At 49.7% G+C, this 17,944-nt stretch overlaps 1 protein-coding gene across 1 annotated transcript in view; it reads left to right on the plus strand.

Annotated features, from left to right (window-relative positions):
• Positions 1-17,944, plus strand: part of MYO18B (myosin XVIIIB) — a 200,197-nt gene that overhangs the window by 78,351 nt on the left and 103,902 nt on the right. The window contains exons 30-34 of the mRNA XM_015562824.1: positions 2,094-2,217; positions 3,277-3,477; positions 7,261-7,371; positions 10,885-10,989; positions 15,944-16,096. Coding sequence (XP_015418310.1) covers positions 2,094-2,217; positions 3,277-3,477; positions 7,261-7,371; positions 10,885-10,989; positions 15,944-16,096 — 694 coding nt within the window. The remainder of the gene's footprint in view (positions 1-2,093; positions 2,218-3,276; positions 3,478-7,260; positions 7,372-10,884; positions 10,990-15,943; positions 16,097-17,944) is intronic.

Here is a 17,944-nt window from a genome sequence, read left to right on the forward strand (position 1 = left end):
GATGCCTCCGCCCCGGAAGGTCCCCGTTTCTTCATATTTACGCTTTCTCCTCTCCAGATTTACACCTCTCCTCGGATGCCCTCTACTTTGCTACAATTTCTTGGCTGAAGTTCATTTACATTTCAATGCTAATTGCAAATAGCAGCCTTTTTCTTTCCAGGCGGATTCTGTTTTAGCAGGAAGCCAGTGAGGGCAGTGGGAGTCTCCATCTAATGGTGAGGGAGAGATCTAGAAGTTAGCAGTACTTCCTCATCTCCCTCGAAGTGTCAACAAATTGTAGATGCAGCTGCTTCCTTAGTTTTCTGGGCCCAGGATGAAGGGATGTCTCCACGCTGCTAGCGTTTCCTGTCCTGACATTGGCTTCTGAGTTCAGAGCGATCCAGAATGGTGCCATCTGAGGGAGTGACTTTTTGTTGCCATGGTTACCCCCTGGGTCACAAAGCTCAGTTTCGAGGGCTGATGGAACTCCCAGGCTGCTTCCTTGGGGTAAGGCCTGTGCTGGGCTCACTGTCTCCCATGCTCACCTGAGGCTGGAACCCACCTCTTCCTGGTGGGGTGAAGGGTGTGTGCAAATCCATCGGGCCTCAGTTGGTGGGCCGATGTGTTCCAGGAGTTAGGCTCTGTAGGAGCCACTCTTTGGCCTGAGGTGGCCTGTTAAGTCAAGGACTCTTTTGAAACAGCAGTCATTGCCTGGCCTCTCTGTCTTTCTGCGCCTGTCCCAGGGCACAGGGAAGGAAGGTGCCCAGTAGAGAACCTGGGCTCAAGCTTGCTTCCACCACTGTGGAAATTTGGGCTAATAAATTACTTCGCCTTTCTTCTGTAGAATGGATGTAATGTTTCTTGCTAAATTGTTAGGACAATGTGGACCTCACCCCACACCCTGGCACTTGGGATTGTTGGGTCATCATCCTCATCACAATGCTTCCATTCAGAGGCAGCCAATAGCACCTCTTGAATGATGTCATCAACAGCCAATCAGAAAGCTCCTGGCAGTTCCACTGGTAGGGCTTCCTCCTGTGAGCCACAATTGGCTTTCTCAGGAGTCTGAATCTCAGAATGACCACCTCATATTAAGGAACATTGGATAATCTTGTCACAGGGAGACCTTTTTACCAAGACCCAAACCCCATGTCCAGCTTGGCCATTTCGGTTGCACCAAGTTCCCTGGAAAAGCGGGCCTTTCTTTGTGGTCCAGGGGCTAATGACCAAAGTCCTTGCTTACCTGGCAGAGCCCCTCTGTTGTTTCCTCCTCTGTGATAGGGATTGAAGGCCGAGACAACCACACAGAATGATGTCAAGTCCAGGAAGTACTTCTCCTCCAGGGGTCACCATGCTGGAGGGGCAGGTGGGCCCCAAAGCAGCCATTTCCTCAGTCCTGGACGGTCCTAAGTAGGGCTGTTCGAGTCTCCGTGTTATCTGCCAGGGAAACAAGTGAACACGCTGAATGCATAACTGTCCAGCATTTTCCCAGTAACTGCCCTGCGCTAATGGGGTTGTAAGTGCATAAGCCCAGCAGCATCATATAAAATAGGGAACGCAAGGTATCTATCCCTTGTTTGTGTGGATATCTCCAGTCATCCACTCACCGGCCAGTGGTCATTAGGCAGCAAACCGGGGCTTGCCAGAGGTAAACGTTCCTGGAATACATTGGCAACCAGATGCATCAGATTGTCCCATATATGTTTTTATTTTTATTCTCTGTATACAGTTTCATTCTAATTTTTATCCATATATTTTTAAGTCCCATTTTAAATAAGCATGCAATATTTTGTGAAAACTTTATACAAACTCTAAAAGCTGCTCTCTTGTATTCCAGATTCTTCCTACCCCATATCCACAACCTTACAGGAAGGCATTAAGCAAATCCCACCATTTTCTTCTCTCTCTCTTTTGCCTCCCCTCTTTTTTCTCTCCCCTTTTCCCCTCTTCTATCTCTCTCTCCTTCTCCCCCCCTTTCTTTCTCTCTCTCTACTGATTCTCACAAACTGGCTGCTCTCCCCTTCCCCTCCCCTGCCCCAGGAGGCCCCCCCCCCTCAGCCCTCACCTGTGGGTTCCACTCCAGTGAAGCCATGACACACGTTCTGCTTGGACAGGTTTGACATGCAGCTCGCCCAGGCCCTGGGTGAGTCTGTGTTTGAGAAGGGACTCCGCGAGAAAGTGACCCAGGAGAACACCAGCGTCCGGTGGGAGCTGGGCCAGCTCCAGCAGCAGTTGAAGGTAAGGGGTGGGAGGAATGGAGCCTCTGGGCTCTCGGTCTCTGGGTCTCAGGAAACCCCACTGCGTACCTGCTCTAAATGGCGATGGGGAGGGAACTCTGTGTGGGCGTCCCGGCCTGCCAGCTGGAGTCATGCTCTCAGGGGTCCTTAATAAAACCAACAGTAGTCCTAACCTGTTTGGCTCAGTGAATAGAGCGTCAGCCCGGGGGCTAAAGGGTCCCAGGTTTGATTCCGGTCAAGGGCATGTACCTTGGTTGCGGGCACATTCCCAGTAGGGGGTGTGCAGGAGGCAGCTGATCGATGTTTCTCTCACATCGATGTTTCCAACTATCTCTCTCCCTTCCTCCCTGTAAAAAATAAATAAAATATATTTTTAAAAAAACACAAAAACCAACAGTAGACAGCAGACAGGTAGTCGGACCTGCCTAGCTTGAATCATTGAATGTGCTCTGGTCTCCTGCCTGGGTTCTCAGGTGGGCACCGGGAAGGTGTGAGAGGCTCGGTGTGGAATGAGTTAGCGGTAACCCCGTCCAGAGGCAGTGCCCTGTCCCATGCAGGCTCCACTGCAAAGGGGCTTTATTAAATATGACACAGGCACTTTACTCAGCTGCTCCTCGCCCTGCTGTGGCTCCCTGGTACCCCGGGAAGAACCTCTGAACCTCTCAGCCTGGCCTGCAGCTCCTTCATGATCTAGCGGCCCACAGTTCTTTGGCCCTTAGGTGACTTTCTAACCTGGAAGCCATTTCTGGACACCCTGCCTCCCGGCTCCAAGTCAGTCTTGGCCTCAGCAGGTGCACAGCCTACAAATGGGGCAAGCACTCCCTTTAGGTGCCTGGAGGTCTAACTCTAGGGGCAGTGGCTTGCTCTCCTGCCCCCGCCTGCCTGTGCTGTTCCAGGAAGCAGCCTGGGTGTCCTGCAGCGGGTGCTGTGAGGGGCTGCATGGTGAGTGGAGAAGGCATGCATTGAAAAATGGGAAGCACCATTCCAGCAAGTGTTAGGGGTGACCCTGGAGGGGGCCGTGGTCATGGGACTCCAGCCTCCATCCCCTTTGTCTCTGTAGCAAAAGGAGCAGGAAACCTCAAAGCTGAAGCAGGAGGTGGAGACGCTGCAGGCCCAAAAGCGGGAGCTGCTGACGCTGCCCTCTCTGGGGGAGAACAGCGTCGCTGGCTTGAAGGACAGGCTCTGGAAACTGGAATCCAATGCCCTCAAGCAACAGCAGATCCGGAAACAGCAGGAAAACACCATCCAGCAGCTGGAGCAGGTAGGGAAGCTGTCCCCGGCCGACTCCAAGGCCCAGGGATGTTATTAAAATACGGCGCAGGAACCTCCCTCAGCTGCTCCCATCCTCTGTGGCTCCCTGTTACCTGAGAGAACCTCTAAAGCTGTAGGTCTGACATTCAGACCCTTCATGACCAGGTGCACTGCTACCTTATAGCCCCACCTCCACACCACATTCACTTCCATCTCTTTAGCGGGTTTGTCCTTCATGGCACCTGCTGTCATCACATTCGATAGTATTGTTCAAAATGTGTCCAATGCTGTTCTCCCCAAAAGGACATAAGTTTCAGGAAGGCATGGTTTTTTGTTGACCTTACTTATCAGGCCACTTACAGAGCTGAGAATGAGGCCAGGTGCATAGTTGGTGTTGATTAATGTCTGACATTAATTGAGCACTGTCTGTGTACCTGACTCCGCCCAGGGCTCTCCCCGAGTATCATCTCCTGAATCTTCACAAGAGCTTTCTATGGTGATATATTGATTGCCCCCACTTTACAGATGTGGAGGCTGAGGCTTGGAGGTGTGGATAAAGTGGCAGGGATAGGGTTTGTAGCCTGCTCCATGTGACTGCAGCGCCTTGCATACTTACTTTGTGCACAGCACTGTGAACACTATCAAGGAAGATTGGAGCGCTAGTCTTCAAGAAATGCAAAATAGCTAAGGGGAATAAGGCAGGAATATCAAATGCTCTAGTACCCGCACGCTCAATGAAGTATCAAATGAATATTTTATTTGTCTGCTTGTTTGTTTATATGCCTACCTTGTTCCATAAGGAATTTGTAGCAGCATCTAAGATGCATGCATAAAAAAATAGAAAAAAAATATAAATACAATTTGAACCAGAAAAATACAAATTAAAATATACACTAAGGAGGGTTGGGGACAGTGTATTAATATGCAGTTATGCAAAACATGCGCTCTTACACACTTACTTGTTTTAGCTCTAAAATTCCTGGTGGCCAGAGAGAAGAAGGAAACCTGAGTTGCATGCCTTTTGTTGTCCCCGTGATGAAAACACAGCAGTTTTTCAGACGGAGAAGGCTTTTCCTGATGCTTAGCTCTACAGAAATTTTTCATGTGGGATTTCATAAGGGGTGATTATTTTGAAGAGATTTTAAGGCTGGGAACTCTTTTTCAAGAAAATCTGAGCAGGCAGCATAAATATGTAAAGCAGGGGACTCTGAGCAGCTCTGATGAAGTCGGGGCGGAGGAGTTAGAGGGAGGATGGGGAGAGGCAGGGGGAGGGGTTGAAGGGTGGAGGTGGCACATGTAAGGGGAAAGCTGGGGTCCCTGCCCTTGCTTCTCACTTACCTCCACTCCATCAGGATGGGTCCTGCTGAGTACTGAGACCAAGGTGTGGGAGATGTGGAGAGAGAGAGTCTGGAGCAGTTCAGAAAACAGCTCCTTTACTCATTTATTAAGCAGCTACTTTGTGCCATGCACCGTGTGGTTGCTGAGGATTCAGCTACAAACAACCCAGACGTGGTCTCTGCCCTCCTGAAGGTTACAGTCATGCTGCGTGTTGTGGGAAAGTATAACTTGCAGATCTGATCTCGGGAGCCCAGTTGGGGAAACAGTCAGGGAAGACTTCCCGCCGGAAGTGACATTCACCAAAGCTTAAAGCTAAAGGGTGAATCTGAGTTGACTGACCAAAAGATGCATGCAAGTGTTGAGTCAGCCTCGCCTCCCCTGTAAGGTAAGGATGGACAATTAGGCAGGAGGAACAGACTGTGTGAAGGCCCAGAGGCAGGGCAGTCAGGTGGCGTTTAAGGTGCTGTGATGTCATCCCATCCAGATGGAGTCCTCAAGGCAGCTCATTTTCTGGATGACCTTAGGCAAGCTCCCCGTGCTCTCGCTTCAGTCCCCTCATCTGTACAGTGAAATCGGAGCCTTGTCCATCCCCTACATTCCCCCCGTCCCCATGAGTCCATGAAGGTGTGTGCAGGAGGGGGAATGTCTGTGGAGGACATTAAGGGGCATGGAGAATGTCACAGGATCACATAGCGACCCACAGTCAAGCATAAATCAAGCCCTTTGGAAAAGTGTGTTCCTCAAAGATACCACCAGGGGACCACTCAGTGCTCGGAAGCAGAAACATAGTATGTACGCCAGGCGACCTCAGGGACCCGTAAGGTAATGCAGCTTCCTAATTGTCCATCCTTACCTCCTCACGGGGGAGGCGAGGCTGACTCAACACTTCATGCATCTTTAGCTTCACCCATTACTTCCTACTGCGTTGTGCCCTGGGAGACACCCAGGAAGTATTTATTGATGACAATATAGCACTTTTTCTAGGGGATTTTATGTGAGCTCATATAAGCTTGACATAAATGGTATTGCAGATGTCAGGAGGGTCCAGGAGGCTAGAGAGAAAAATGAAAAAGAAATATTTTATTTACTTGCTTCAGCTCCTCATTTTGGATTATCTTCCCATAACCTCTGTCATTTTAAAGAAGGCGAGGAAGGAAGTTGACATTTAAAGTGAGCATCCTTTATGCCAAGAGCTGTAACAGGGACTCCAACAGGCACTATCCTTTTTCCTCTGCACCCAGCCCTACCCAGCAGAGAATACCATCAGCGCTTTTCCAAAGACCAGCATTGTTTTTCCTCAGCGTGATTTCCACGTTAGGGACAGTGATTGTGGCCTTCTGAATGCTTGGTTTGATGCCAGGCGCCGGGACAGTGTGCTACATGGTCAGGAAGAGTTTCTACAATGTGACCCACGTACCGACCAATCGCATCAAAGAGCCCGGATAGGGACAGCTGAAAAGTATAGGTTCTTGGGCCCTTTGAGTTCCAAGTGCTTCTCCATCGACCAATCGCATCAAAGAGCCCGGATAAGGGACAGCTGAAAAGTATAGGTTCTTGGGCCCTCTACCCTGGACATTCTAATTTGACAGATCTAGGGGGAAGCTCTGAAGTTTAAGTTTAAAAAACGTGTTAGTTCATTCCAGTGTGCCGCAGCATCTGAGAGGCAGGAGCGTGGGTCGGGCCCTCACTTATCCAGATCGAGAAGGTGAAACGTGGAACTGGAACTGGGACCCGTGGCCTCTGCCTTCCATTTCAGAACCTTTTATACAACGTGGTTTCAGTGTCACGTGCAGCTCTTTGCCCGGCTGAGCAAGGCTTGGAGGGTCTCGTTTATGAGATGACTCTTCATGGGAACACGGAGCCTGCTATGTCAGGCTGCCAGGAAGTCCTCTCTGCTTTCAAAACACTCGGGAAAGAGAGAGCGATAAGTATGTGCCAGGCACTGTGCTAAGTGCTTTACATGGGCCATCTCATTGAATCCTCATAATAGCATTCAAAGATGGCTATTTTCCACAGAGAAGGGGAACTGATTATAGACAAAATCACCTGAGGTAACATCTGGGGCCAGTGATCTCTCCAGGTGTTCAGCTCCTCCTGAATAACATTTCATCACACTGTCCGCTCACTCACCTGTCCTCCCATCCATGGCCGCCCCAGGGATGATGGCAATGTTTCACCTTAGCAGTGTTGAGAAGGATTCTGAGGCTCCATCTAAACTCAGCAGAAGAGCATATGATTGATTGGTGATGTCTGTTACGACCACAGGAAGGAATAGAGGCAGCGTTTGGGCTACTTATCGACTATTGATTTACCTTCCTGGGTGTCTGGGGGGATAATTTGACTCTTGTTCATGCACGCCAAAAACAAAAAATGCAACCAGAATGCTAAGGATGGCATGGAGGGCCAGGGGAGTGGGTGAGGGTCACCCTCATGTGCTGTCCTTGCTGCCCCCCAGCTCCGCCAGCGGCTGGAGCTGGAGATAGAGCGGATGAAGCAGATGCACCAGAAGGACCGGGAGGACCAGGAGGAGGAGCTGGAGGATGTCCGCCAGTCCTGCCAGAAGCGGGTACGTTAGCAGCTAAGCAGCGGCTACAGCTGTGCCCTTGGGGCAGGGCAGGCCCAGGCCTGGTATCCTCTTCCTTAGAGCAAGGGTAGTGGGGGCAGGGCCTGGGGACGGACTCCTTGGGCAGTCACCTGAGACCTTAGCTCCCTGGATGCTTTCAAGGTGCTGGGACAGAAGTATCTATCTTAAATAGGACCCAGAAATACACTCTGACTTATCAGCTGGTCCCCTGTGGTTGGACACTTAGGGTGCTTCTGATTTTCTGTTGTTATCCCCGATGCTGAGATGAATATCCTCATAGATGTGCTGACGGATAGGAGTATACGGTGGACCCTGAAGGTGGAATTGCCTCGAACTTCGGGGTGCGCCTCCCTGAGCAGGTGTCACCACTCACTCGTGGGTCTGTCAGAGCCTAATGTGCCTTGTGCATCTCCAAGGAGGCGCTGAGTAGCATTCCCCAGAGTGGATTCCCCTTAGGAGCTCCCTAAACAGTCTCTGCAGAGCCCTCTGGACTCCAGGGGTTGAGTCAAATCCCAGCTCCATGGAAAACCTACAATGTAGGGCTTTAGAGAAACCACAAAGCCTTACTAAGAGCCTCAGGTCTCTCGTCTGACAAATGGGATGCTAATGGCTACTGTGCAGGGTGAGAGTGAAGACTCCAGGAGCTCGCACATGTGGAAACATTGCAGAGTTTTGGAACGTAATCCCCGTTCATTAGAGCTGGGTTTCTAGGTGGCTGGGCCTGCAGGAGGGGCCAGGGAACAGCTTGGTGGCTGGCTTGCTTGTGGGTGTGATTAATCCTCAGGAGAAGGCGGGTGCAGGAACTTGGCGCCCTGCAGAGCCCACTGCTAAGCATCCTCCAGGGCAGGGCGTGAGGGGCCGTGGTGACTGGCAGGACTTCCGCGGGAGACAGATTGGGCTGCCTGACACCCTGCCTTCCCTCCAGGGAGTAAGAACTGGGCCCATTCTCCACCCCCAGAAGTGGGAGCTGCTGCTCCTCTCTTCATCCTGCTCTGCAGGTTCCCATGGCTCATCCCGAGGGGCCCAGCATGCCACCCTCCTAAAACTCTCTAGGAATGGAAAGAAAAAAGTCAGTGACTTGGGCCCAGCTAGATCTGTGTGCCCTTGAGTACATCTTGTCACACCTCGAGACTCTGTTCTCTCCTTTGTGAAATGGGAGGAATGATAGAACTTGGTCTACCTTCACTATCTATATGGGGATGAGATAAAAGAAGGGGAAGTGTCTTCTAAACTGTAAAGTGCTGGAAGTTATCACCAAAGGGCCAGTTTCTGCTTATTTTCCTTTATTACATATTTGGGAGAAATGAATGGCATTCTTTAAACACGCATTGGGCGCCAGGCTGGGTTCTTTATGTCTATGGACTTATTGAATCCTCACACGAATGCTGTTTCTACAGGTGAAGTGACATGCCCAAGGTTCCCCAGCTGGGAAGTAGCCGAGCTAGGATTTGAACTTAGTTCTATCTGACTCCAAAGCCCAGACTCTTTTTTTTTAAATTTTATTATTATTAGTTAAGGTATTACAAATGTGTCCTCATCCCCCCCATTAACCCCCAACCTCCCCCCCGACACACACACTCATGCTCCCATCCCCTGTTGTCCATGTCCATTGGTTTGAAAAGCCCAGACTCTTAACCAAGACACAAGATATTTTTGTTGTTGTTTATTTTGTAACTGTTTGAATATGAAGGGCCATTTTGGAAGCACTTGATAGATGTCAACCTTGGGCAGTGCTTCATCGCTTAGCACTTCCTGCACAGTGACTTACCAAAGGCTCTGATAAGTCCTGCACTGAAGACCCTGTCAACTCAATGACTTCCATACTTATTCTAGCATGGACTCCCCTTCTCTCCCCCACATCGTATCTGTGAATAGCATGTGGAAATATTCTACAGAACACGCTCCAGAAAATGTTGCCTTGCTCGATATATAGTTTTTATTATTTTGTATCTTTTTCAGAATTTGTTTTAGCCATTCCCGTCTTCATTCCAAAAGCAGATGTGAGCAGAATGCCTTATGTGTCTCTTAAAAGAAAATTTTGAAATGAACTTGCTTTCTACCTAAGTGACCATCAATCACTATTTTTTTCCCCTTCATGGGTCAGGAGGCAGAAGCCCTCAGTCCCTGTCTGTGTGCCCTCCAGTGAAGGTTGCACCGTATCTGGTGCATTTCAAAAGCACCTCAAATCATGAGGGGGGGCCCTGAGCCAGGGCCTCAGAGAGCTGGAGGTGTGACCCAGACCTTCCTGGGGTCTCGCCGTGGACAGATTTATAAAGGGGAAGGTGTTTTTCTCCTATGACAGACACTGCCACTGCCTTCACATCTAGTGACTTCTCTGCTAGGTCTCTCTCTCGCCCTGGCAGGAAATCAATTGCTAGCAAGCTGGGTGGGAATGCTAATGGCCATCTGGAGTGGCAGTGGAGCTGGGGCCAGGAGACCGATAACTAACAGCTCTTAGCAAAAACTGACTAAAGAGTATGCACTTTGGAGCCTTTTTCTGACTCAGTTTTGCCCATCTGTGAAATAGGGTCACTGAAGGCACAAGGTTACAGAGGGAGCATGGAGGGGTAAGATAACGTAGATGAGAGAGGCTGGAGGGGAAGAGGGTGAGCAAAGCTGGTGGGGTATTCACTCTAGCGGGGAGCTCCCGGCCTTGCTGGGTGATTGCTGAGAATTCAGCACCAACTGTAAATTCAGTGAGTCATTTGTAGCCAAAATCTTAATCAGTTCAGGCTGTCATGCCAGAATATCATAGACTTTTACTGCTCACAGTTCTGAGGCTGGGAAGTCCAAGACCAAGGTGTCTGGTGCGGGCTCTCTTCCTGGTTTGTAGGCAGCCACCTCCTCATTTTAAGAGGGGAGAGAGAGAGAGAAGAAGCAAGTTCTCTGGTGTATCCCCTCTTATAAGGGCTCTCATCCCATCATGGGGACTCCACCCTGATGTCATTCCAACCTAATTACCACTCAAAGGCCCCACGTCCAAGTACCATTGCTTTGGGGGAGGGTTTCAACAAGTGAATTTTGGAGAGATACTAGATAATCTCAAATCCAACTACTTTTTTTACTGCATCATGTATATTTATATGTTTAATAAGGGAGGCTGATGCATATTAATATGTTGGATGTAGTGCCATGCAGATCCTGAAAAAATCAGAGGGCCAAGACTTAGAGATATTCAAGCTAGGGCATGGCACAGGTAGGAGACATCTGGTAGGGATGGGTAGGGACCCGGGGGACGGGGCTTCACAATGAGTGGTAGGGTCTTCCCGTAATTGCCCAGCCCTCGCCGTAGTTGTTGGGCTCCCAAGGTTTTAGGCTCCTGAGTTCTCCAACAGAGACACCTGCTCCTAACCACCGGGGCAGCCTTCGTGGAACTGGGTGAAGGGCCTTGGACTCCACATCATCCCCTTCCTCTGGGAAGGGTCCCTGCCCTGTGGGATTTGTCCAGAGGGAGCTCATTTCTCCTGTGCATGGATCTGCCCTTCGTGCCCACAGCTCCGCCAGCTGGAAATGCAGCTGGAGCAAGAATATGAGGAGAAGCAGATGGTCCTCCATGAGAAGCAGGATCTGGAAGGCTTGATCGGGACCCTCTGTGACCAGGTGAGGGGGACCCACCAGCAGACATTTGGGAAAGCACGCTCCCTGTCTCGGGCCCTATAATAGAAGTAGATTTACGGGGAGGCCAGCTGGAGGGGTCTTTGGGCCGAGTGCCCTCTTCTCCATTAAGTCTGTCCCTGTCCACATTCACTGGCTCTTCATAAAGGGCCTTCCGGGGCCCACACTCAGCAGGGTTCTTAGAAGAACTGAGGAGACCAAAGAGGGTGGGTGCAGCCAGAGTGACAGACGGGCCACTGCCTTCAGCTGTTGGAGTGAGTGTGTGGACAACTCTTGCTTTAATGGGGCCCCTGTGCTCACAGCTGGTTTCTCGTGAGAGCAAGACTCTTGCTAGAAGCAGCCAGGCTCAGAGAAAAAAACATTCTCCAAACAGTTGGTGGCCCCTGGGTTTCCAATCCTGATCTCCCTGCCTTCTTTCCCTCCTCCTTCCCTCTCTCCCAGAGGAAATTATTGTCCTGAGGTCGGGGCATGAATTCCTCTGCATGTGTGTTTACACTTTGACCGTGTGCAGCACATGTGATTCTCTATCTGGCCTCCTCCGTATACTATGTTTCCAGATTAGGCTATGATAATTCATGTAGCTCTAATGCTGTCATTTTAACCGCTGCACAGTATACATATTTTTAAATTTCCTTTTTCTGTTGGTGAATATTTACTTGTTTCCACTCCAAGACACACACTTGCAGTGCGTATTCTTATATATGTCTCATCACACACAGGGACGGGTGTCGCCAGGGTGTGTAGCTGGAAGATTGCTGGCTCCTAGGACGGTCTCATTTTGGAATTATTAGATGTCGCCCAAATCATTCCCCAACGTGACTGTGACAGTTTATACTGTCACTAGCAGGATTTTTTAAATGTTTGCTTCCCCATGTCTCCACTGACACGTGTCACTGCCAGATAGTTTTAAAATGTTTGCCAGTCACCGAGTGTTAATTGCACTGCTGGTCCCCTCGCTAGTGAGGCTGTGTGTTCCTAACGTTTGTTATGGTCGTCTCCAATGTGACTTGCCTATTCAGTCTTTTGGCTTCTTTTTTTCTATTGGTCATTCATGATGCTTGTACAAGATGTTAGTACATTTTTGTTTACATATGTTGCAAATATCTCCTACTCTATGGGAAATCATTGCACTGTATGATACCCTTCACTTAATAAAAGTGTTATTTATTTTAAATGTTTTCATTTTTTTTTTTTTTTTTTTTAGAGAGAGAAGAAGGGAGAAGGAGAGAGAGAGAGAAACATTGATTGGTTGCCTCCCACATGCACCTGGGCATGTGCCCTGACTGGGATTAATCCAAGTTTAGTCTGTAACTTCTCATAGAACAATATAATTTACTTACGTTTCTTACAGTGACTGATACATTTGAATTTATTTCTGTTCTCTTCTTTTGTGTTTAGTATTTGTTGGTTCATTGTCCCTTTTCTTTGCTTTTTGCTTGACTGTTTTCCTGCTGTTGGATAGATTGATCATGTATTCATTCTGTGATCACTTTTGCTCACTGCAGGTGCTGAAGCTACAAATCATATTTCTATTCTTATGGTGGTCGCCATACATTTTAAGATAAACACTTAATTATAATTTTCCCTAACACACTTTATTTAGTTTTCACAACAGTGCTGTGGGGTAGGTATTACTAGTTTCTACATATAAATGAAAGAAGTGAAGCTCAAAAGTAAAGCAGATTGCCCGGATCACATAGCTTGTCAGTGGCCTGTGTGGATTTGAAACGAAGTGTCTATTATTTGAAAACCCCTATTTTTTAAAATAGAACATCATGTTGCTTAAAAATGATTAAGATCCAGTTAACTAGAATCATCCTTTTGTGGCCCATCATTTTTCATATTATTATAAGTCAGCCCAGTTCTGCCGTTAATTTGCTGTGCAACCTTCAGCAACTCACCTTCTCTGGCCAGACCTCAATTTTCCCAGCTGCAAAGGGGCTTGGTTACCCCAACAGCCGTTCCAGGTCCTACTGTTCCCGTGCTCAGAGAGTTCTCTGACCACAGGCATTTAAAAACTGCCCCCAACAGGCTGCCTTCATTATTAATGGCGAAACAATCGAGGCTTGACCACAGCTTCCCACAACAACACTAAACATTATTTAGATTTATTGGTTAATTATTCACCAGTTTTATCTAAATTTGAATCTTTGTGCTGTAAAACGTGAACTTGCAGAGTCACATTCATTTCCCATTAACCTAATGAGTCCTTCCCTCCGCCCTCCCCTCCTGTAGCCATTCATTATGGAGGGGAGGAGGCCTTGGTCTGAGTTTTTGCTGTGAATTTCGTTTTCAGTGATCCCTCTGAGAAGGAGATGGCGGTGGTATTTTCAGGGTTGTTCTGGCAGAGAAGAGGGTAGAATCTGAGCCACCCCTACTGCACAGTCAGTGCCAGCATCAGGGGGTGTACTGATGTCAACCTGCCCCACGGGAGAATTAAAGGCACTTTAGGATGTGTGCTGAACAAGAACAGACACAAAAATAAGCAAGGTGCCAAGCACACTGCTTAGATGGTATAGGGCCTGGGCTCAAGTGAATAAATTGGGATTTGAGTTCCAGTAGGCACTGTGGTACAGTGGTTAGAGCCCTGCACAACCAGGGCCTGGCCTGGGACAGATCACCTGCCCACTCCATGCCAGTCTTGTCAGCTGTAACTCTGTTTCCTGCCCCCACCCCCATGTTTCATACCCTCATGCTACTCACCCAGAACAGAATGTACAAGGCTGTTTCTCAGGCCCCCCGTGCTCTCGCAGTGCCTTCTACCTGCAGGTCCTGCCCTGCACCTGGCCAAGCAGTTCCATTCATCTAAGGCTCTTCCTGATCCCAACGCAGCCTGGGAGGGACCATGCTTCTCTGGGCCTCCGTGACACCTTTTCTTCAGTGGAAAGAGCGAATCATACGTCTCTCATCATATAGTTTACAAAAAGAACCTCTTTGCAGTCAGCCAAGTTGGGTTCGTATCCTAACTCTGCCACTTACTGCTAGCTGAGTAATCTTGGGCAAACTACTTCCCCTCCATAAGCTTTAGTTTCTTCATCTGTGAAATGGGGATCATGGTACTGCACAGCTCAGAGATTCACTATGACGATGAAATGTGCTGACATCCATACAGTGTTTAGAAGTGTCTGACACTCAGCCCTCAATACCTGTAAGCTATTACCGCTTTTATAAAGCCAATCATAATAATAATGTCTATTGTTAAGAGATTGTCACAGGAGTTCAATGTAATGACTTGTGACAAAGGCCTGGCTCAATGCCCAGGCCTCAGCTCGGCTCAGCAGGTAAGAAGATGAATATACATGTATAATATATATATATATATTATATACAAATAGCATATTATACAGGGTGTCCCAAAACATGTATACACACTTCAACAGCTGATAGCCCAATTTTGAAAATGAAATGTATTTTAATAACCACTGCCTTTATAATTATTCAAAGTGTGTGTGTGTATATTTTGGGGGGACACCCTATATCGATATATAATCTCCAGCATTTATAACGTAAAGCAATACATCTGAGAACAAAGAGGCTATATCCTAAGAACTGACTCATTTTTCAAAGAGTTTGAAGCCGGTGGTAGAGAAGGAGTGACGCAGAGTCTGAAGGAGTGCATTCCGGCCACCAGGCAGCACCCATAACCCCTTCTCCTTGTAAAGCCCTCGGCAGCGTGCACAGTGCTTTCCCATCCATCATCACGTCTGACTTCTGTCTCACCTCAACAGCGAGGATAGGGAGTTTTTTAACCCCCTCTTTCACAGATGAGGACACTCGGGTTCAGAGCAGTGACCTAACTCAGCCACAGTTCCCGCTGCTTAAAGCCTGGGCCTCCTCATTCTCCATCCCACCTTCGTTCTGGAGCACCCCAGGCCATTGTGAGCATTGCAGGGCATCGCTGTGCTTGGCACAGAGACCCAGGTCCCCGGATGTGGAGAGACTGAGTCCGAGGGTTGAGGCATCCGGGCCCCATTTTCTGTGACACCCTCGTCTGATGGATGGCCCCGTGTCCTCCCCGCTGGTCCCCTGAAGAGAAGGGCGCTGTTGTTTCTTGCAGATGCGAGCTCAGTGTCCAGTCGGCGCTGTGTTGGCAGGGGAGACCATGGTCTGCGGCGGTTTCATGTCGAGCCCCACATCATTCTGTCGCCCTTGGTTTGTCTGTAGTGTTGTCTGTGGGCAGTTGTCACCCTCCTGGTGTGGAGGTCAGGGTGTGGCTTCAGGGTCCTGGGGAAGGAGTGCGCTCGCTTCTCGTTAAGGCCCCTCTGTGGAAAGTGACCTTGTCAGCCTGTCCTTAACTGACAAAGGGGACCAGCTCAGGACAGAAAGGCTGGTTTAGAGCTTCGAAAGCTGCGCAGCTATGTTAATACTATTTACTGACGTGTAACATGCATGCAGAGAAGTACACCATACCCCATCCATGCAGCTCAACAAATTTCCATAAATTCATGAAGCCAGCACCAAAATCAGTAACATTGATGCCCCCCTCCACCCCCGAAACTCCCCTCCTGCCCTCTCCAGTGACTGCCCCTCTGTGGTGACTGCTGTCCTGACTTCAGCCAGCAGAGGCCTCCCCTGACCTGTAGGCTCTTGCAAGGTGAAGAGAGACCATGTTGATGACTGGGGCCAAAGAGGAGACAGAATGACTTTGGATCCTTACAGGCGTTGGTTACAGTAGTAATAGCTCACATCTGTGCTGTTACTATGAGCCAGGCATTAGGCGAAGCACATATTTAATTTTCACAGCAGCCCCGTGTGCGTGATGCCATTCCCATTCTGCAGATGAGGAAACTGAGGCTCAGAGAGGAAAAGTGTCTTGTTCAGGGTCTTGTAGCGAGTGGCAAGAGCAGGATTCGAACCCAGGGAGCCTGGTTCCAGAGAGCTTGGACCCTGGCCACCGCTTTGCCGTCTGAGCTCATGAGTGCCTTCCCTTGGCTTCCAGATCGGCCATCGGGACTTTGACGTGGAGAAGCGCCTGCGGAGGGACCTCCGGAGGACTCACGCGCTGCTGTCCGATGTGCAGGTCCTCCTGGGGACCATGGAGGACGGCAAGGCGTCGGTCAGCAAGGAGGAGCTGGAGAAAGTGCACAGCCAGGTGGGTCCCCTCACAATTGGGCTGGGAAAGTGTCGCAGCCACTGGGGGAGTGGCGCGCCCTCCAGGTGTGTGCGTGGCCACAGTGCTGACCTAAGGTGGGGGACATGCCAGGACATTCCCAGGGCTGATGGGTCCCATGGAGGTAGCACGTGAGGAAGAGGGGTTTGTCAATGACTGAGGAGCCTCATTCCCTTCCTCAGGGCTGAGTGCTTGGGCAGACCAGGGCGCTGGGACAGGATGCCCGAGTGCGGCACAGGCATGCCTTCGTGCGGGCCTGTGTTTGTATGCAGGTGGGACCGTGTGTTCGTGTATACGTCGGCACATCCCCGCGTTGACTGCCGGGGCAGGGTATGAAACTAATAGTAATAGCGCTAATAACGCAAAGCCTATTTCTACCAACAACAATAACAAATAATAGCTATGGGAATGCCACAGACAGTGATCACGAGATGATGCTGATCGCCGCTGCCACCTATACAGGATGTCACACTGAGTCCTCGGGAGAGCTGAGGGAGATCATCTCATTTCACAAGTGAGGTGACCCACCCACAGTCACATAGTCATGAAGTGGCAAAGCCAGGATTTGAACCCAGATCTTCAGGCCCCACCATCCCTGGCTGCCTTAGAGGAGGTCTAGAGCAGCGGGTCTGATGTTTCTCTCATCATCACACCAGGTTTATGGGGTTTGGAAAGAACACCCCGGATGGGCAGTACTGTTAAACCGGAAGACATAGGGTAAAGGCCCTTCTCTCCGATTCTATGATTCTTAGCAGTTTCCTTCTTCAGCGCACCCTCTCCCAGGGCCCCAGAAGACATAGGGTAAAGGCCCTTCTCTTTTGATGATTCTATGATTCTTAGCAGTTTCCTTCTTCAGCGCACCCTCTCCCAGGGCTTGTCCAGACGTTCCTGGTTTTAGCTCGTGACCTGGGCAAGCCCTCAGCCCCAGGCAAACCAGGACAGGTGGCCAACCGGGTGGGTGGTAGACCCTGGAAGACATAGGGTAAAGGCCCTTCTCTTTTGACGATTCTATGATTCTTAGCAGTTTCCTTCTTCAGCGCACTCTCTTCCAGGGCTTGTCCAGACATTCCTGGTTTTAGCTCGTGACCCGGGCAAACCAGGACAGGTGGCCAACCGGGTGGGTGGTAGACCCTGAGCCTCTTGGTGGCAGAGATGTCCATGCTCTCAGACAGGGGCCAGGCAACCAGGGTTCATGCCAGCCCCCTTGGCGGGGCCATGTACTCTGCCTGTCTCCCTCCAGATACTCTCTACGCCACACAGCCTTGGCTTCCTGTTGCTGTTGTCATGGAAATAGTTATAAGGATGGCACCGCGTGGACCAGAGGTCAGGGTACGGTTGCTTTGTCTCCCGGCACACGTGTCCCGGATGCCAGAGTCGGAGCTAATCAAATAAAGCCATGATGACATTGGGCATCGCTGCGTCTCCTCGCCGATGAATGGTATTTGTCCTTTACCTGAAGGCTCCAGGGACGGAGGCAGGGAGGGCAGACAGGAGGAGGAAGGGAGAGGATGCTACATTTGCCGCTGGCTGCATCTTAAGTGCTGGGTGTGGTGCTGAACAGTTCCATTTGTCCGTTCTCCAGTCCCTACTGTGTGTTAGACGAGGTGGTAGATCTAGGTACATAACGGTGAAGAAGGCAGGTATGGAACCCTCCCTTGTAAAACTTAGATCTGATGGGAAAGAAGACAAGCAAGCAATGATATAAATAAACAGAAAAACCCACCCCTTAATTCGGGTAATGAAGGAAGGAAGTGGGGATCTGGAATAGGGCATGGCAAGGGGTCTGGTTTAACTTGGGTGGTCAGCTAAACCATGCGGGGAGAGGGAAAG

The sequence above is a fragment of the Myotis davidii genome, unplaced genomic scaffold, assembly GCF_000327345.1.
Source record: "Myotis davidii unplaced genomic scaffold, ASM32734v1 scaffold478, whole genome shotgun sequence".
Taxonomy (NCBI): domain Eukaryota; kingdom Metazoa; phylum Chordata; class Mammalia; order Chiroptera; family Vespertilionidae; genus Myotis; species Myotis davidii.